Source organism: Esox lucius, chromosome 6 (assembly GCF_011004845.1).
Source record: "Esox lucius isolate fEsoLuc1 chromosome 6, fEsoLuc1.pri, whole genome shotgun sequence".
Lineage (NCBI taxonomy): Eukaryota > Metazoa > Chordata > Actinopteri > Esociformes > Esocidae > Esox > Esox lucius.
The window spans coordinates 14315452-14336366 of record NC_047574.1 but is presented as its reverse complement, the minus strand read 5'-3'; the positions used below and the strand labels follow the sequence as shown (position 1 = coordinate 14336366).

Below are 20915 nucleotides of genomic sequence, written 5' to 3'. Positions count from 1 at the left end.
AAAAACAATGAGCTTGGGAGCTGATCAATTATTCAGGAGTTGACATTGTGAAGAGGAAGTGTAAGATCATAGCTCACCTTGGTCTCTCTGTCCGCATTGACACTGTTGTTTCCATGGTTCTGTAGTGAGTGAAGACTTCTCTTTGAGATGTGTAGCTTGTAGAAAGTAACCCAGCCGCAGTTTGGCAGACTAAGAGCCTATTTAGACTACAATAATTTAAATAAAATTAACATTTCATTTTCATTCACACCAGTAACGAGAAACTCTCACTGTGCCATAAGGCAGGGTTGCCCAATTTGACTGACACTGCATCGCCCAATCAAACTCCTCCATTTTAAACCCTGCTAAATGTTCACAATACAACCACATCTATTAATCAACCCTCTACTCACAAATAGTTCAGTTGAGAAGGAAACTGACAACCCTGCCATGAGGCGTAACACATGCGCGCAGCCCTTTGACCAGGGTCCTGACCCTAAAAGGCCTATGAACTCACTGACAATGTTATTTACCTGGTAACTATCATGGCACTCTCTTCTTTCTTTATATTTTTTAGTTGCTTCAGAATGAGATTTTCTTTTTTCATTTTTCTTGACTTTGTTTTCTGAAGCTGGAAGGACCTACATAACCCGACCTCCTATGTCACTGCTCATTCCACTCCGATATGCATTCTGCCAGACGTCGTCTTGATGCTTCAGAAGCGGCGAGGACGAGCTGTAGGAAAAGTGTCCCATGTTGCCTCAGAAGATGACCTGAAACAGTTGGCGTTTCAGCCTGTTCACACGGATAAAATCTCGGATACCAATCAAGTCTTTCAAATCAAATCTAAATTAAACTATGGTAGCCTGCCACTCTGGGTTATGACATCGTGACCACCTCCCTCCCCCTGCATAAAGCAGATCAACATGACACCCTCTAGTGTGGTTCCCGCTGCCTCCATGTTTTATGCATGATGAATGTTCTGTAATCTCCCGTTAGCATGGGGTAATCCTACCTACATATAATATTCTACAGAAACACTTACATGCTAACCTTGTTTTAGCATCACCTTATTCTGTGCGATTATGCTGTTTGTTTGATTTCACCTAATCAAGCATCCATGAAGTTCCACTGCGGAGTTCCCCAATGACAGTTTTTTGTTTAGGGCTTTCCCTCAATGACTTAAAGAAATCCAGATTATGTCGATGGGCAGACCGTCAGGGTTTTGACGCAGTGTCTGACTATTATGTGCTTGCACTGCAGCCATGCATGCCAAGAGGGACAGGTGTGTGTGTGCCTGGCTGTGTGCGTCAGGAAGGGGCAAAGCACCAGTTAGAAAAGGGACAGGTGCGTGTGTGTCAAGGTTTTTCCATTAGTTCCTGTTTGGATTCCTATTTACCCAAGGTCACAGTTGCTGTCTTAGTATCTGACTCAGCAGTCAGCACTGCCACATGGATCACTGATCCATTTGGTGTGTTATGATGTAGCATTTGATGATGATGATATAGCGCCGTCTTTTCTGTTCCATCTATTCCATTCTAGAAGCTTGGCAAATTGCGAAGGTACTCCCTCCCTGTGGGTTTAACCAAAATAACCCTTCATCCACTCAAAGCCGGCCCCGAGCACAACAGGGTGGAGTAGCTAGTCACCGCTGATGCTCTTATCCCGACTCACAAAACCATGGCAACCATCTACCACGGAGCTCCGTTGCTGTGACAACAGGGAGCGTGTCAGATGAAGTATCCGTATGTTGTCCACACTTGTCTCATGTCATGCATACACACGTCTCGTGGAAATCTCTCTGAGAAGAGCCTGTTTTTGACCACGTGACCAGTGAATGCTGTCTTTTCCCCTGTGTTGACTGGAGATAAGCGGAAGCAACTTGTTCCAACAAACACTGTAGTTGGTCAGTCAAATTCCCAGGACAGAACGGCACGTCCTTTTCATGACGTCAGCGAGACGAATGCCTAGACGTTGCAGAAGGCGGTTACATAAAAGTAAAAATGCCGTTTGTTGATATTTGAGGGTATTAATAATCCTCATGTTCTTCATGGTTGAAAAACGACTCGTTCAGTTTGGCCATGCAAGTGTGGGAAGAGGACTGGGACTTAGAAACACCCTGTTATGACAGCTGGATAAATATTTCAGAATTTAATGTATTTTGGGAATGTTCGTTGCTATAGGCCTTGGTTTAGTGCAGCGTTTTAGCCAGTCATCACACTGGGTGGCACTAACCTGGCTACCCTCAACGTATCCGTTATGGTGCGCGGCTGCAGTTCAGCAGATATTATGGGCTTGTTTACATGACAGAATAGAGAATAAAAACACAAGATAGACTTGTCTTGGTTTGCATCATCTTTCCGATAGCATGGGGGTGCTACCTCGGAAGGCGGCCGTCTCAAACTATCGATATCTGCAAGTTGACACAACAAAATCATTTAGAATCTCAAGTCTTTTTCGATACGTCTCGGGAAATGTAGCTTAAAGTAAACACACCCTATTTGTGAAGCTGTGGATGAGGAGAGTTCCGCAGGATCACCACTGTTGAAGAAACCACTGTTGGTTGTATCATGGCTGTGATTATTTAGAGATTTTTATACTTTTTCTTAACACATTTACTATTATGTTTTCACGTTTTGTTTAATGAGATCCTTGGTCAACTAAAACACCTGTCGCTTACTTACACACTAAGATGTATTCAATGCCAATTAAATACTAATAATCAATACAGTAATTTGCCTCAATTTCAGTGTTCATTATTTGGTAGCAGTTGTAAAAACCTGTTCGGAGAGATTTGATTGGAAAATCTCTTGTCTGTAGATGCTGCCTGTACTTTGTGTAGATGTCGTTGATCTTAGCTCAGGTAAAGAAAAGCACTTTGTTTGCAGCCTTGTCCTTTTGTTCTGGCCTTTAAGCGTGTAATGGATGTTGGAGGGATTGCTTGTCAAAATCAATTTGGAGGATAATCTTTGCACAGCAACCACTTGATTTCAAATATTTCTTGGTAGTCGTGAAGTTGTATTCCTGGACTGAAGAGGTGTCAAAGTGAGCAGGAAGTTATATGTGTGAACCTACTTTATGTTGTAAAAGCCATAGCTATTAAATCGGCAGACACTGGGAGTTTTTTCTTTATTCCGGCTGAATGGCAGAATAACTGAAGATATTACATTACATAAATCACTGAGTTTAGTAGAATTAAATGTGTAGATGTCTTACTCGCAATATCCTCCGTCCCTTCACAGTAAATATGGAATGTTTGTTCAAAATGCTGCCCAGTTTTTATTTCCGCTGTTCAGAATGATGCACGCTACATCAGTATGCCGATCGGATTGGTTGAGTGTTCAGGTGTGTACAGATTGTGAGCTTGATCCTTAGCTTTGTGAAGTTAGTCGGAGGGGAGACTTGTGGGTGGAAAATCTGTGTTGCCACGGCCTTTAATGTCCTCCCTCTGGAAACCTCTTTCTCTGAGCTAAAAATCTTGCTGCACATGTGATCTTTTTGTCTGCAGTATAGCCTGAGTTGCTACAAAAAAAAACATTTATTCCGATAGCCAGTGTTTGCCTATTGAATGGGTTTGCTTCCAGTCTGTCTTGGTTGTTTATGTTGCGTACTTGCGTAACTGCATGTTGGCTCCTCCCTTCTCCTGAAAGAATAACATAGTCTCTATGCTGCCTGCTGTGTCCTGCTTATGTTGGCTATACATTACTGTTACAACTGACAACAGGCTAGCATTGTTTGTACTGGTTTCTGTACAAACAGTAGCTGAGTTACAGAATGAGCACTGAGCCTCAGCTTGGGGACCGGTAGAGAATCCTGCACCTAGAAGTCTATCAATAGCAAAAAGAAAAAAAGTGGATTCCAGGCAGTCCAGAACCACAACCACTTCAGTAATGTAATGGTTACTTTGGATTGGGGTTCTTTTGGCCTAAAACCCAACACAGATTTAAATTACTATCCACACATCGTAAGCAAGGTCATCGTCAAATGCTTTTGGTTCTGTTCCAGAAGGCCAGTCAGTCCGGCAGTCTGTTAGCGATTAGCCACAGGCCCAAAGGCACTGGGCCATACCAGCCCTGCTCACTAGTCTCATCCCAGTCACGGCAGTTAACCCGTCTTCTCTACTACATCAGTCGTTCGGTGAATGAAAGCTCTTTTAGAGAGTACTTGGCTTTTAACAGAACAAATAGTGTGTGCGTGTATGTGTGGAGAATGAATCGATCATCCAGTCTGTCCCTTCTCTTGCGTGTCTGTGGGTCTCGGTCTGTCCGTCCAGGCAGCAGCATGGTGTAGGCCTGCACTAGGAGGAGCTGAGGACCAGGTTTCTTTGCGTTGTGTGTGGATGTGTTTGTGCGTTTGATATGCAAGTGCCTTCATTAGCTTTGAGTGTGCATTAATATTGGTATATTGTTTTTCATAATGGATGTACTGTATGGACGCCTTGTTGACCTTCAACCTTCAGTAAGACCGTGGCTGATGTCACATGACAGACAAAACCAGGTAGTACAGACATAAGACTGGTCACATCATTAAACGTTACCTCATGACACCTCTGCTTAGTCCATTTCCACTCATGGTATATCATTGCCCTCACTGTGCTTTCGTCTGTCCTCTGGCTTATTGCATTTCAGGAGGATGGAAAATGGTATTAATGCATTCTGCAGTGATCCTTCACAGATGCTGTCTCTTTATGCAAGGACTACTTCTTCCAATGTTCAGTGAAAGCAAAATGTACAAAAAATACTAGATATTTGTCATCTTAAAATAATGAATACTGTATTTAAGTATTTCATGTATTTGTTCCTTCCAGGAGACCCTCCAGCAACTGGTGGTGATGCCTCTCCCCAACGTGTTGGTGCTGGGCAGGAACCCTCTCAGTGGTATGTCTTTATCTGACCCACTCTGATCTGCCTTGAATACTTCACTGATTCTGGGGGAAGTCTTTCTTTCGCTGATCCACAATCTGTTTCACAAATGTGTTTTTTTTTTTAACCCTATTGAACTTCGGTGTCATCCAAGGTACAGTATGTGGATTGTTGTTGCTTCTCACAGACCCCTTTGATCTATTAAGTGCCTGTGTGTAAACGGTTGTCCTAGATAGAACCACCTCTGTTCTCTTCATAGTATGATTTTGAGATCCAACCAGCCATTGATTGTTTTGTGTCAATATTGGGATTTGGGTAACAGAATTGTCAGTGATGAAAGCCAGACAACACAGCTATGTCATATGATACTGCGATGTGCAAAGTATTATCAGACCAACTCAGTCTTGAACCTCAACATGTAGCATTCCTGTGTTTTTCCTGTGACCTTTGACCTCATTGGTGTGCAGGAGCACAGTTATGTGGAGCCATCTGAAAGTGATTGGCCATGTGGCTTTTATTACGCAGTCATTAAGGCTCAGTGGGGGATGGGCCCCGTTATCAGCACGATGGGAATCCAGAATCCACCCCAGGCTTGGATTATTAACCCACTCCTCTGAGCCCACTAACTCATCTGCTCTCCCCCCCCTGTGATCAGTGCTTCTATTCCAGGCATTCCCATACTCCACCATAGCTGACCTCTCTGTACTGTATAGTTACTATAGTCAACATCCGGGTAATGTCATAAGCAACACGGTTGTTTTTCAGAAAATGTGCAACTATGGAATTAATGTCTGACTGGAATCATACAATATTTGCTTAGAAACGGTGATCAGCAACTGGCTGAGTTCCCTTTTCAGTGACTTCTCTGACGTAAAATAAAATAATTTTTTGGAAGTCTGGCTAAACGTGATCCTGCTTTGTCTCCATTTCATATTTAAATTGTCTGATCACAAAGAATTATGGTAATTATTCATAATTACGTTGTCATTAAAATGTACATTGTTTACAATGTGCTTTTCTATATAAATTGTCAACCAAATGAAATTTGTTGTGCTATTCCTAAGTTTGAATTTCTTTAGGTTACTGATTACTATAAAAAGAATAGCCATGTCTTACGGCATTTTAGAAATAGATGTGAAGTTTGTTTTCACAGCAGTCTGGGTGGGTAAAATATGTTCCTTATGCTCTGTTTGTCCTAAGCTATTGGTTGTGGCAGTTCTAGACTAACTTTAAGGAGTGAACTTCTACTCCATTATGAATGCATATCAAACATAGCTAAATCAAATGTGACAATATTCAACAATAAGTGGCTTACATTCTCTAAAGAATAAGTCTGTTTTATCACAAAAGGGCAACTCCACCCCCCCATCATCAAAAAAAGGATCGACCAAAATTAAAGCAGATTGTTGCATCCCTGTTTCAAGCTACTTCCCCCTTACCTGTAGAATTACATGTAATTACTTTATTTCACAATTGTTAACTCCTGGCTGTCATTGTCAGTAAGCAAGAAGTAGTCTGTCATAGGCTATAGGCCATTCCATGTGCCCTCAGTGTTCCACAAACCACACACTGTCCACTCTCTTTCGGTGTGAGCCACAGTAAAGCCCTGTCTGTGTATCCTCATTATAAAATGATAGAAGCGTCATTTTGGAGACGACCCATGAGTGTCCGTTTCCTGCCAGAGAGCACTTTGTACATGCTTCGTAACGCTGACATTGTGACATTCTACTTTGGTTGATGAGATGTCAGAGAAGTGTCCCTTTATAGGAACAGGAACAACTGGAAAGAGGCAACTGCTCTCCAATGACAGGTGGAGGGAGGGTGGACTGACGCTCATCAGAAAACACTGTGTGGGGTTGTGGGAAGGTCTGCCAAGGTCTTATTTAGAAAGCTTGAAAAGGGGTTTGAATTAATGGGGACTGATGAGAGTAGGCTAAATGGGTGATTATTATCAGTAGTCGGCAAACGAGAAGACCAAATCCAAAATCCTTTTCACCATGGAGACCATGGATTCCCACATGGTAGCACACTACTAGTGTTGGTCGGTGTTCCATGGGATTGACCGGAACGTGCATTGTTGTGCTGATGACCAGGAATGACACTGGCCAGCTATAACACGTCTTAGAAAGCCTCTAGCCCTCCCTCCCAAAGCGCTAAATTGAAATGTTCAAGCAGTCCCTCTTTTCCGCTGCGTGCCCAGAATACACACAACACTCATGAAATGGACGGCCTTCTGCACGCCCGAGTACCCAAGTCTACGTTGGCCCGCGTTGTTGTTTGTCACGTTGAAGCGCCGTCTTGTGTATGGCAGTACTCTAGCGTGGTTAAGGTTAGACGCCGAGAAAGGTTAAGGTTAGGTAACAATCCAGTGTGGTCTAAATGCCAGTGGCCGTGCTAAACACACCATGGTTTTGGTGTTGTGGTAATGGAAGGAATTTGCATATTACCTACATGCCGAATCTGATTTCCGAGTGGGTATTTCATGCAGTTTATTTAATGTGAGCGCAACTTGGCTGATGAGGCAAGGGTCACTTGGACTGTTATTGGCCAAGTGCAGCAGCCCCAAAACTGCCTATGTAGCATCGGAGTCAAAAACGTGTTCCAGTGTCAGTCTACTATAAAGTGCGAATAAAATCGGTCTGAAAGTCAGTGTCGTCTAAACCGAAACGGCGTCAGTGGGGAACCGTGTAAATCTTCTGTTTCCCGGGCACCACGCTGGGATTGTGGGTCCTCGTTCCCTGGTACCACCAGGTTCCTGTGAACAATGGGCAGGAAGGGGTGCAGCTTTGAGGGGTTAGTCACTGTCTATGCGGTCCTTGTGTGTTTCCTGCCAGGAAGAGCGGAGTGTTACGACAGAGTGAGGGAGCCACATACTGCATTATCATGAAGCCTGGGGAGTTGGTTCTCAGCTGAGCCAGGGCTACTGCAGGGACATTTCCCTCATCTATTTTAAACCTCCCCCTCCCTCTTTTCTTCCGCTCACTCGCTCCTCTCTCTCTCTCCATTTTAATTCTCTCGCCAGATCTCTCTCGCTCGCTCCCCTGTCTCTTTCTTTCTCTCTCCCTCTCTCTTCAGACATGCTTGGTTCAGTCAGCCTCTTTAAATTATTCATCTAGCGCCTGCCTGCGCCTTATCTTCAGTGCTCAAGATGATTTGCTTTTCCAAATCACTGTACAGGCTTCGGTGGAGTCTCTGTGTCTGTATGAATCCTTCTTAAGGCTTTCTGTTTGAAGAGAAAGCATTTAGAAGGCGTTTGTAACAGCTGAACTTCTGTCCTTTGAATCCAATCCTGAACATGCGGCTGTCAATTTCCCTATGATTTTCAGTTTGGACTTGTTCTGAAGATGGGTGCTCAAAGCCATCTAATCTAGGTTTGTTCTGTCCATATCTTTTACTAGAACGGTATCAGGAGTTACTGTTACTTTAAAGGAAGTCAGCTGAGATTATTCGTTAACTTGATAGAAATGCTTGGGGCCCAAGTAAGACATTAACAGCTTGGTTGTTGATCCAATAGTAAGGGAAATGATGCATTCAAGACACCCACAGTAGTATACCATGAAGATTATCTCTCTAGCATTGATTAGGTTGACTGTCAGAAGTCTACCGGTATGTTGGAAATCTTCTCAGAGAATTATCAGGCATCTTCCCCTCTTAAGTGGTATGCAGTGCTCTCATAACAGACAGAAATGTACAAAAGGCGGTTGTTCCTGTTGTACAGCAAGGAGGCTGCAAATATAGGCCAGTAGTTATTTTTCTTACAGATGGAGCTTCGGTCTGGACCAAAAACATCCTGTTAGTTTAGCTGATATGTGTTTGGCCCCTGGATATCCTTTGTGCACATTTGTAAGGATTCCAGATGGACTTGGGAATCTAGTCTTCAAACAGGGTGACCTTGTCATTCTCAGTGTTGAAACTCCGTCATTATCAGGTGTTCATTAGCTTCAGTATAGCTTAGTTTAAGTGTTGCCATTGAGCGGTTTGATCACCTGAGGCACACAAATTTGTTGGCATTCTAGCAATACACGCTTAAATGAAATACCTCTGACATTGTGTATATGAAAAGCCAGAAAAACACACAAGGAAACAAATGCACCATAGTATAGGATTATACGAGGAATGTCTTCCAGTCATGGCTGTCTATAAAGATGTTCTACCTACTGTTCATGTGGATATCCAGTAGTTGTTGCTGTCTTTTCTCTTAGTAGACATGCCTGATTGTCTAAGGTTGTTGGTAGTCTGTGTTCCTGGCCTGCCACTTGGCTCAACCCCGGGGCTGATGAGCTGGCTCATTGTTACAATAAAAACAGATTACCTCAGCCTTGTTGAGCTTCCCCACAGCTGTTTGTCAGAGGAATATTTTCTCACCATATGGCTTGGCTCCATACTGTACCTAGTGTAAATATCATGCCCTAAATACAGTACATGTTTGGTTAGGAGCTGTGTTTTATTTAATGAATAGCAGTTTGATGTATTTATTATATAAATATAAGCTGGATGGCTTACCCCAATAGTCTATAGTTAGCTGCTGTCATGGGAAGTGTTTTTCAAAAGCAATGCAGTCTTTCTGAAACTTATGGGATTTTCTGATTAGGCTTAATCGGTATTAAGAATCAATTCAACTGTAGTTTACAATAATATGGAAACACAAGTTGACCATCTTTTTGTGTCTGCAGAGCAAGGTCTGGAGGAGATGAAGAAGCTGTTGTTGTTGTTACTTGGCTGTGCCGTTCAGGTAAACCCTACATTCATCACCCGGATTAATCTACTGTCTACCACTGCCATACATTTTCTGTTAAACACTCACTCTTCTCCTTTATAAACAACGCTTATTCACTTCCTGTTCATCAGTAACATTGAGCTCTGTTGTTCAGATACAAACAGTAACGTCACTACAAGCAGGATTGGGGAGTCACGGAATGTCCAAACGGATTATAAAACACTGTGATCTTTTACTTTAACAGAGGAAAACAATTCAATAAGATTACTTATGCCTTTTTAAATACCAGATGATGATGATGATTTCTTAGATTAGTTAAAAATTCACAAAGGATGAGTGCACAAGTTAATTCTTATTTGTTTTATCTGGTTTCTAACAAAACCAGATGGTACTGCAAAAGCGCATATTCAGATTAGTGACTAGAAAGCACTAGCTCTATTTTGTCCTGTTTTGAGTATTCCCCTTTTATATTAACCTATCCATATAACATAGTTTAGTAATCTATGGACACATCTTTGCCAAAACCAGGGCTATATCGGAAGGTTTCATTTATTGTTTGCATGTTTCCAATAAGACTAGTTTGGGTGGCTACTCTGTTTAAAATATAGCTGTCATCAATATGTCAACTCATTGCTGTTAATATTATGGTATGAAAAGTAACATCTATTACATTTATATGACAAGTAAAGTATAAAGCTATACTCTATGTACACTTACACTGATTAATACTGCAATGGATTTGGGTAATTTGGTTACAACGCTAACATCGCTTTTTCTTCTGTCTTATAATAGGAAGTAATTATCTAATCGAAGTAATTTAATTACAATACTGAGTTTGGGTAATCCAAATGTTGCAGTACTGATAGCAATTTTGGACAGGTAATTTAAAGGAACTGTAAAGGAACTGTAAACTGGAAAGTAGCCAACCCTGGCTATAGTTATGAGTCATTTGAGTAAAATGACTAATTCCCTCTCAGACTATCATTACTCTTCTTAGACAGTGTTGTGACAGGTGGTCTGTCCTGACAGGAGGCAAGAGAGGTGTCGGTGGATGCCTGTTTCATGGGAGGTCCTACTGATAACAATAAAATAGTGGTCTCGAGAGAATGCAAAGATGAACGAAAAGCTTTCAACCTCATTAGGATTTAATAGAAAACAACAGAAACAGTATGCATACAAAAGACTGCTGTGAAACCTGACAACAGCAGCAAGTTAAAACCATCCATGCTTCAAAGGGCCACTAATCATTAAGTACCTTCCCAGTAATTTCTAGCATTTTCGGTTCATGAGGTTGGTTAACCAGTCCCCTTTCAGGTCATAGTGCACAGTACATACAGAACGTTGTCAGCCTGAAAATAAATCTGCAGAAAAACAAACTATAAGAATTCATGTCTCAACTCTGCCCTTTCTGAACCCTCATCTCTGGCTTGGGCCTAGCTGGAGTAACATTGTTTACATAACCTGGGCCGAGAGATTATAACCCCACACTGTCTACATAACCTGGGCCGAGACATTATAACCTCACACTGTCTACATAACCTGGGCCGAGACATTATAACCTCACACTGTCTACATAACCTGGGCCGAGAGATGAGAACCTCACACTGTCTACATAACCTGGGCCGAGAGATTATAACCTCACACTGTCTACATAACCTGGGCCGAGAGATTATAACCTCACACTGTCTACATAACCTGGGCCGAGAGATTATAACCTCACACTGTCTACATAACCTGGGCCGAGAGATTATAACCTCACACTGTCTACATAACCTGGGCCGAGAGATGAGAACCTCACACTGTCATTACACTTATTAGTTTTATTTATGTCATTATCATTCACACTTAATTCTCAATTGCAAGGGAAATACCAATATAAAGTAGCACACACTTGTAACACATATTTGACAAAATAACAGACCAGGAGAATACTTACAGACATATCTCTTAGCCAACCAGTCAGAATCCAGGCTCCTGTGTTCAAGAATCTGACCTCCATCTCTGGGCTGTCATCTTAACCCCAAACTGTCTCCCTTTGTTCGCAGTGTGAGAAGAAAGAAGAGTACATTGAGAGGATCCAGACCCTAGATTTTGACACAAAAGCCGCCATAGCATCTCACATCCAAGAGGTATAAAATAAGAAATACTACTGACAAAACCTCTGTCTGTTTTGGGCCAGCATTTTGTGAAGACAAAGTTGTTGTAGGATAGTTTTTATCAGCCAAATGTTTCTCTGCTCTCAACAACAGTTTGAGTTTCTAACGTAGTTGTGGAGGGTATTACTGTCCACATCTGCCTTAGTTGGCACATTGGCTGGTGAGATAAGCGATGCGCTGTTGTTTTGAAGGTGACTCACAACCAGGAGAATGTTGTGGACCTGCAGTGGCTGGAAGGGGGTGAGTTGCCCCCAGAGGACCTGGACTCTTTCTCCAGGAACATGGCTTTCCATCTTAAACGCCTGGTGGATGAGCGAGACGACCAGCTGGAGGTACGTGTCTGAAACAGGGCACATTAATGCCTCCAACTCTGTCCAGAAGATAACATATAATGTTGTCTTAATCAAGACCTGTGGAAAATGGTTAGCAGTCTGTTGATTGAGCAGTGTGGGATAGTCTTCATTGTGTGTGTGTGCGCGCGTGTGCGCGTCATTGTTTTTGGGAGTGAATTCAACCCAGAGCAATCTGATTAAGGATGGCCCACCCATGAAGTCACCATGGCCTGGTTAGAACAGCCGTCCCAGCATGCACTGAGCTAGGGTGGCAGGGAGGGTAAGAGGGCTGATAATGATCTCCAGATCTCCACCGTAGGCCAGGCGCTCTTCATTAAAAGCCCATTTCCTTGCATGGCCACTGGGTTATGAATGGAGGAGAAGAGGGGAGGGGTGACTGTGTGAATGCATTGTCTTCTTCTCTTTTTCACAGCCCATTTAAACGCATGTCCTCTGCCCCTTGTGTCTTAGGGCCATCTCAATTAGTCCTTGATGTGTGCCAATACTTGAGATTGAACTGCGTTAGGCCAACTGGTACTAAGATTCTCATTGTGGTTGGGCTTTCCATTTAAATGATTGATCTTGGTGGCTCGATGCTGCAGCTTCTTCTCGCTTTAGAGGTTGTCCCTGTAAGTCACCTCCCTAAGCTCAGCTCTCCCGGACAGGCTGCAGGGAGCTTGGCCCAATGTAAAATCTGACTAGATCACAATCCAGTTCAACACTACTGTATGTATTTTATTAAAACATAAATAAAATAAAAACTCAGGGATTTGTATTTCTAGCACATTGAAAGCATCAAGAATGCCCCTTGCCTGTGAGTTTCTGTTGTGTGCATCTACTGTTTGTGTAGGCGTTAGCGATTATGCTAATGACAACAGACTTGTGGATTCTTATTAATAGCGACCACCTGGGGGTAACGGTACCGGGAAAGAAGCGCAATTAGGGTTAACTGTCTTGATCAGGGCCAGAACAACACAGATTCCAGATTAGCATCAAGGACTAGACAGATGCCCTACCCACTAGGCCACTTTGCCGTCCCCTATCAGTCTATTGGATGTTTGTTTAGAAAACTCCATGTCTGCTACAAGAACTCTGAAAGACAGCATATTTGTTTGCTACATGCATAGTCAAATTAAAGGATAAAAAAAAAAGTTGATAAACATTTTCAAATGATCTATTACATTGGCTGAAGATTTGTGTTGTTTTGTTCTTTCAGACAATAGTTGAGCTGACCCAGGAGAGGGACTGTGGACAGTACTCTCCCCAGCCTCTCTTCGCCCAGTCACCCAATGACTCGCCCAGCATGCGGCGCACCGAGAGCCGCCAGCACCTGTCCGTGGAGCTGGCTGACGCCAAGGCCAAGATCAGGCGGCTGCGCCAGGAGCTGTAAGTATCCACGCTGGCCTTTCAACAGCAGCCCTGTTCTACAAGCTTTCCACATGTCAACTCTTAAGTACTGTGCTGTCGAATGTGCCGTCAAGGAGATGGTCTAAAGACATTTAGCGTTCATCTGCTGTGGTCTCATGACTGTCTAGTGAGGAAAAAACAACTGAGTACCATGTCATTTGAGCAGGGAATGGTGAGTCAGCAGCCTGTCTCTCTTTAAGGAGTATCCCATTTTATGTTCTCCTGGTAATAGAATACTCTAACGCTGACCAAAGGGAACAGCAAATGCTGGACACTAATTGCGGAACTTAAACTTGTCAGGGATATTGTTAGAGAAGAACACATTTCCTCCAGTCTCATAGGACACATTGTTCTACAGTAATGTTCTGATGTGATAGTACTAGACCTCTTTCACATTGTTGACATAAATATTTGAACTTCCTCATTAGAGTCCATTAACCCTGACCAGAGACAAAGGCCAGTGGTCGGTTGGAGTCAGTTTATCAAAGAGAGGGTTTGTAACACAAAGGGGGAAGTGGTTTTAGGATGCACAAACTGAGGTGCTGATTTTGGTAAGGGTTGAATTGACATGCCTTGCCGAGAACTGCTGTCCTGCACAGAGGACAGTTGCTAGATGGGGTAGTGTAGCCTGTACAAAAATAGGCAAGGGTGATGGTTAAAGCTGATAGTGGTTAGAGTGTAGGGTCAGTAACCAAAAGGTCTGTCGTCTAACAAGGTGAAAACTCTGTTACTATGCCCCTAAGCTGTGCTCATTTAACTGAGCTATCTGTCTTTTTATGGTAGAATATTTCTGTAGAAGTGGATACACTGTAGTCTTGCAGAGAGACGCTCCAGCCACCCAAGCCAGGTCTGATGCTGGGTCATTGTCTAGTTGGCCCAAATCAGATGATGCGGCGTCAAGGCGTTATTGATTTTCCTCTTTGACCCACTTACCAAGTTCCTGAAAAGCAATAACAATTGTTCCGACCATTGGTGTTTATTGGGTGGTATATGAAATGTTACCTCCAGGTTTTGTTGTCTAAGAACAACCCTTTTTGGCCATATACCACACCCTCTCGTGCCTTATTGGCCATATACCACACCTTCTCGTGCCTTATTGGCCATATACCACACCCTCTCGTGCCTTATTGGCCATATACCACACCCTCTCGTGCCTTCTTGGCCATATACCACACCCTCTCGTGCCTTATTGCTTAAATAAAGAGGTCAGGTTGTGCTGTGTTTCCTGGTTGTCAGGGAAGGTGTTCCTGAGGTAACATAATGACGATCCCTTTTGGCTGAATAGATTTAGAAAGTATGGCTGAATGTCATGTTGTATGAAATCTGATGTTTATTCAGGAATAGGTTGATATAGCCCATAAAGAGCCCATCTACATCTCATTCTTGTCAAGGTTCATATAACCTTTATGGTACCTTGTTTACTGTGAGTGTTAGACTGGAAGATGCAGGTAGGCCGTGATACTGTGTTTCTATGAGCCAAAGCTGCTACAGTGGGTTGTGCCGGGGCTAACTGAAATACAGTGAGAGGTGTTGAAAAGATGTTTTGTGCTGTGGTGACGCAGAATATCTGATGACAGGATCTGTAGTAGGATGAGATTAAAGAGCTGTGTTTGTGTGTGCATGTACGCGTTGTAGAAACCATTTCAGCAAGTGACTGTTTCTCGACGCTCTAAGCTAGTTTCACCATCCACCTCTGATTTAACAGAATGCATGTGACAAAAGGGATGATTCCCACTGCAAAAAAAGAGTCTAGTAGTACTGATCGATAATCTGACAGGCCATCTTGGAGAGTTTTCGGTGGTCAAGGGAGATTGGAAGGAATTTGAACTCGACTGAGTAATGTCTGCTTCAAAGCTCTGACGCATTCTGCATTCCTCCCAACCAGAAGCCTGCAGGATTTACCTCCCTCTGCCTCAGCAAACCCAAACTGCTCCTAAGTAAATTCAAACAAACAGCGGTAGGCCACTGAAATTGCATTTGGGTTGCATTGCTGTTTGGTGTGTTTACAATTAAGCCACCCATTATCAGAACAACATAATACTGATGTTGTGAGAGTTCTAGTCACAACTATAGACTACCTGAGGGACCAGATGTTTCACAGGATGTATGAATCTGAATCATCAGATTGTCATTTCCACCTACCCTATAGGGAGAGACTGCCCATGGCTGGGCAGTGGAAGCCGTTCCAGGGAATGAATCTGGTCTGACATTGACAGGATTTTCTCTTTGACAAAACATCTGATTGTTAGTTTTCTGTTCCGAAAAGTAAAATGTTAAGAACAGAGTGGACGGTTTTTGGTCGTTTGAAGTCTACAAAGGTTTTTTTGATTTCATTTTGTAGAAAGAGTGCAATTAGAGTTAACATATATTGAAACTTCAAGTAGGTGTTTCCCAAAAGAAACAGGCTAGAATTATCATTAAATATGTTCTATATTATATATATTATATATATTGTCATTATATATTGAAGCTCAGACCCTGTTTTATATCCTACGTGTTTGAGTTGTGCCACCAAGGTTTGATGGTGCCTGACCTTTATTCTCTGAGAGATTCTGTCATTTGTTGTTTTGTTGATGGTGGTGGAAAATGGTGTCTGAGATAACGCTGCAGAATGTCCCATATGTGTTGAATTGGATTGTGAATCAGTGACCACCATGGCGTATTGTATACATTGTTTTTAAAAAAAATACAGTGGCTACAATCTTTGTGGTATAAATTAAGAATTCAAATTCAACTCTGGACACACTTAATGTATAGGAAGAGTAATCATTTGTTGTAACACGGTTCTGTTCAAATATGATTTGTAAAAAATATCAGTATACAAGTTAGTCCGAAGCCTTAAGTTTTCTTTTTTCAAGGACTTCATTTTTTATCATTTAGAATTCTGCTGCTCGAGTTCTAACAAGAACGAAGGAAGCCTAATAATGTAAAGTGTTTTAAATTGTCCCTGTGTATGAAATGTGCTTTGCAAAAAAACCTGCCTTGCCTTTCCTTGAAAATATCTGCATGAACAACTTTCAACAGACATGCTTGAGCTGCTGGGCTATTTAATAAGTATCCTATTTGATAGTTTGTAACCAAAGTAAATGTTCACATTTTCACAACCGTATAGATGTGTAGAAGGTTTCATTAAATCCAGAAACCGATGGAATTCATAGAATGAAAGCCTAGTGGCTTGTTGCTGTCTTAACCAGATGTTTTCTGGATTTGCTGTATCACAGAGCAGGTTAAACCAAAGCAAGGTAGTTGCTACAGTTAGAGATTTGCATAGCGGAGCTGGCACACAGTCATGTGCTTTGTCTTTGTGTTCCTATTTTGTATATTTAAAAAAACAGAAGATACCATCACATTTGTAATCTTCACCTATCAGTTTTTAATGTACGGCTCACAGAATTTGTTTCAGGGCAACTTCGGAGAACAATGATCAAAACATGAATTGTTTTGGCAGTATTTTAGTTAAGGAAATGGCGTTTTCTTTTTGTGAGGATGTTTTGAACTTGCGTGTTATGTATTTCTGTCTTTCTCCGACAGGGAGGAGAAGAGTGAGCAGCTGCTGGACTGTAGGCAGGAGCTGGATAACATGGAGACGGAGCATAAAAGGATTCAGCAAGAGGTACTGAACAAAACTACTGAATCACAGTAATGTAACCTCTTTGCTGCAGGAGATCTGTAGCATTGCATTATGTCCTTGCTGAAGGTTACATCCCGTATCCTCCACAAATACTTGCCAATAACCTAGTTGATCTGTTTCCTAAACACATTTCAGATTACTGATGACAAATCTATAAAACCCGAACCCCTTACCTGTCAGGTGGGCTACACAATGTTCCAGAGTTTACTGAATGCTGACCATATCTCCCTACAGGGCTCTGCTGTCTGATCACACCATAATCACACGCGGCAACTAGAATTACCAAGTATGGGGACTAGGGAGTGAACTTCGGAGCATTCTAATTTAAAAAGTTTTTACTTAAATTCACATTTTATAGCACACCCTGAAGCATACTGGATTATAGGTTTGCCTTTGGTGATGGGAGAAGTATCTCAGTATTGGGTAAACCAGAGAGCTGCTAATCATTTTATTTTAGGAGAAACGAGATGGAACGTTCAGGGGATAAGGGAGGATAATGGAGTGCCACAGATCGTTCTAGGCATGGGAGCCAAAAGCAAATAAGAATTCATTTCCAACTCCACATTGCACAGATGAAACTGGCATAACATAAAGACCTCACATTACTGTCCAAACTCAGAGCAGACTGAGATTTGTGACCTGATTGCCCACAGGGCACACAATATATCAAGCTATCTACCATCACCTCCCGTGTTCAATTCCTAATCATTAGGCTAATGCCCTTAACCAATTAGTGGCTGAGCTATCTATAGTTTGGCTAACCTTGTTGATGTAGGGAAAGGTGTTAAAGTATTTGCTGTAAACATGCTTCACAGTGCTAGGGAGTATGGGAACCGTAGCAACGATGTAGCAGGGGGGCTTGTTATTGTGATCGTGGGGTTCATTTTAAATCCCTCTTTAAGAGGTGGCTACTGGCGAATGACTCTTGAGTAAAAGGTTTGGGCATGTATGTCATTGTGTGAATGTGTCTGTTCATTGCATGGCTTTTAAGCTATTGTTGTGGGTATCTGGGTATTTAATTTTTTCACATTTTTATTTTAAGATAAAGGAAACCCTAACTCCTTTTGTAGTGGTTTCTGAAAGGATAGATTAGCGAGGTACCAAATGCATGGGCTGATGTGGGCATTAAATCTGGATTCCTGTCTGCGGTCAGAATATATGCAGTTCTGTTTGATTTGTGTCTTGCTGTGGGCCAGTGAGGAAATTTGGGATCTTTGCTGTTTCCATGGCAATACATCGTTTTGGTCGAGTTCCATTAACATCATATTATTAGCTATTTTAGGAAACAAATGAGTACAAATTGTTAAAGGAAAGGTCTATTTCACATTTCAATCAAAAGAAAGTGTGCTTGGAATACTTTTTCCATAGTCATTAGAAAGGCATGTACGTGTTTTATCTTTTGTGAAGAGGATCATAATGGTTTACAGACAAAATTGTTCAAAAGCTTGAGCCAAATTCATAGGACAATGTAATCAACATGCTACATTATAGTGCTCGAAACGCCTCAAACTCCCATTAATAGGCCGTGGTGGAAATTAAACATACGTTTTCTTTTTGATTATGGGCCTGAATTGATTAAACAATGGATCTGGCTGACTTCTGTAGTAGCCCGGCTCTGTGGTGTCCATCCCCTGTGTATGCATGTTGTGTAAAACCAATATCCATGTGCAGACTGGGGGACTTCCTAGGTTTGTGTCAAATTGGCAACAGATTTCCATGTGATTATTCTAAAGTCTGCATAAAGAATTTGAATTCTCCCACAAGTGGTGTTTCCAACATGCTGAGATTTTCCTGAATAAAAAGCAGTGTTTTCCTAAATCAAAATACAGTCTAGTTTAGTGTGTATTCTTCACTTTCTTTTCACAAACAGTTGCACACACTCTGGACTTGCACGCCAACGCACAGCTCTCAAATAGGCTACTGACAGGGTGGGTTGGCTATCTTACTCTACCAGATGGGATTATTATGGATAAAAATCAGATAAGCAAAGCGGTAGCCAGTAATCACTTGGAAGGGATCATCAAGATCGTCCCTGTTCACTTTCATCCCCCTGTGAAGTGAATTTTAAGTTAGCCATTCTTTAAAAAATGCATGCTTTCTCAAGTCCTAGTGCAAGGACCAAACAACATATGACTGTCATTGTGTGACTCAAAGGTTACTTAAAAATAAGGGTTAGTCTATTCTAACAATATTTGCGCATTTCCACTGCCATAATAAATTTTATCGACACACAGGTCCCACAAGGATGAACATACAAAGTCTTTGTTGAATAAGTAATATTTCACAGACATCTGGTTTCCATGACTCCTGTTATACATAAAAAAAAATCTGTACATGAAAAATATGAATGAAGACTTGTTTATTGATATTGTTTTGTTTGTGGTCTACAGAGCCTGCAGTTGTTGTCAGACGCACGTTCTGCCAGGTCCTATCGTGACGAACTAGATGCTCTGAGGGAGAAAGCCGTCAAGGTGGACAAGCTGGAGAGTGAAGTGGCACGCTACAAGGAGAGGCTCCATGACATCGAGTTCTATAAAGCCAGAGTGGAGGTAAGCCCAAAGAGAAGCGCTAAATAGGAACTCTGCTTGAAGCGTTAATGAAGCATCCATTTCTGACTTTTTGCCCCAATGTTGGTTGATTGAAGTTGTGGTTGTGGTGTTGGTACTACATATATGTTTTGTTCATGTTTGTGTTGTCTCTGTTGGCCCTTTGCAGGAGCTTAAGGAGGACAACCAGGTTCTGCTTGAGACCAAGGCCATGCTTGAGGACCAGCTTGAAGGAACCAGAGCTCGTTCTGACAAACTTCACGAACTGGAGAAGGAGAGTCTGCAGCTAAAATCCAAGATTCATGACATGGAAATGGTGAGAGGGAGAGAGATTTTGTACTTTTGAAAACAGACACGGCCATATAGGGCTTTGGAACTGCCATGCTGGCTACACTAAATGCTGTGTGTCTCTGTGTCAGGAGCGGGACATGGACAGGAAGCGTATTGAGGAGCTGCTTGAGGAGAACCTGGTCCTGGAAATGGCCCAGAAACAGAGCATGGATGAGTCCCTCCACCTGGGCTGGGAGCTGGAGCAGCTCTCCAAGACCCCGGACCTAGCAGAGGGTGAGCAGCCTGTATTAACAGCCTGGGGCAGGACAACACTAGGGCTATGGCTACAACCCAAGCCCAGGACCCTGGCTCTGGTCCTTCATACGCACCAGATTGAAAAGGGTTTATTTACACATGATTAAGTTCTGTAATTAATATTAAATGAATCCAAGACCCAGATTAGTGCCGGACAGGATTTGGAGCGATGTTAATGGGGTTAACTGGCCTTGGATTAGGGATAAACCCTCCGTTTCCTCACTAACTACTGTTCAGATATGTATCTATATTAGAGAGGTCCCATACTTCCTCTTCCCTGGCAGACTTCCTCAACACTAATAAGAAACGGGTAGCATATTTTCTTGTGTATCTAAAATGGGGTTGGTTTCATGATGCAGTGCCTCAGAAGTCCCTGGGTCATGAGGTGAATGAGCTGACATCCAGCCGCCTGCTGAAGCTGGAGAAGGAGAACCAGGCCCTGCTGAAGACTGTGGAGGAGTTGAGGCGCTCTGCCAGTGAAGATGCCTCTGCACGCCTCCTCAGGGCCGAACGGGAGAACCAAAGGCTCACCAAAAGGGTCAGAGCAGCTTTTATACTGGAGTTTTCCCATTTGTTGCCTCAACATGTGCCCTCATTTGCCCTGACCCAACATGGACTCCTTATTGCATCAACAACATAACGATGGCCGTCTGCTCTGTTCCCATACATTAATATCTTGGTCAAGTCACTTCGATTTCAC

The 20915-nt window shown here is 42.4% G+C and overlaps 1 protein-coding gene across 6 annotated transcripts in view; it reads left to right on the top strand.

Moving 5' to 3' along the window:
- Nucleotides 1–20915, top strand: part of LOC105010518 (girdin) — a 58830-nt gene that overhangs the window by 19053 nt on the left and 18862 nt on the right. For all 6 annotated transcript variants that reach the window (XM_034292751.1, XM_010869842.3, XM_010869839.3 and 3 more), the window contains exons 4-13: nucleotides 4787–4856; nucleotides 9515–9573; nucleotides 11604–11687; nucleotides 11906–12046; nucleotides 13263–13432; nucleotides 16985–17066; nucleotides 19475–19633; nucleotides 19800–19946; nucleotides 20050–20194; nucleotides 20575–20753. In XM_034292751.1, coding sequence (XP_034148642.1) covers nucleotides 4787–4856; nucleotides 9515–9573; nucleotides 11604–11687; nucleotides 11906–12046; nucleotides 13263–13432; nucleotides 16985–17066; nucleotides 19475–19633; nucleotides 19800–19946; nucleotides 20050–20194; nucleotides 20575–20753 — 1236 coding nt within the window. The remainder of the gene's footprint in view (nucleotides 1–4786; nucleotides 4857–9514; nucleotides 9574–11603; nucleotides 11688–11905; nucleotides 12047–13262; nucleotides 13433–16984; nucleotides 17067–19474; nucleotides 19634–19799; nucleotides 19947–20049; nucleotides 20195–20574; nucleotides 20754–20915) is intronic.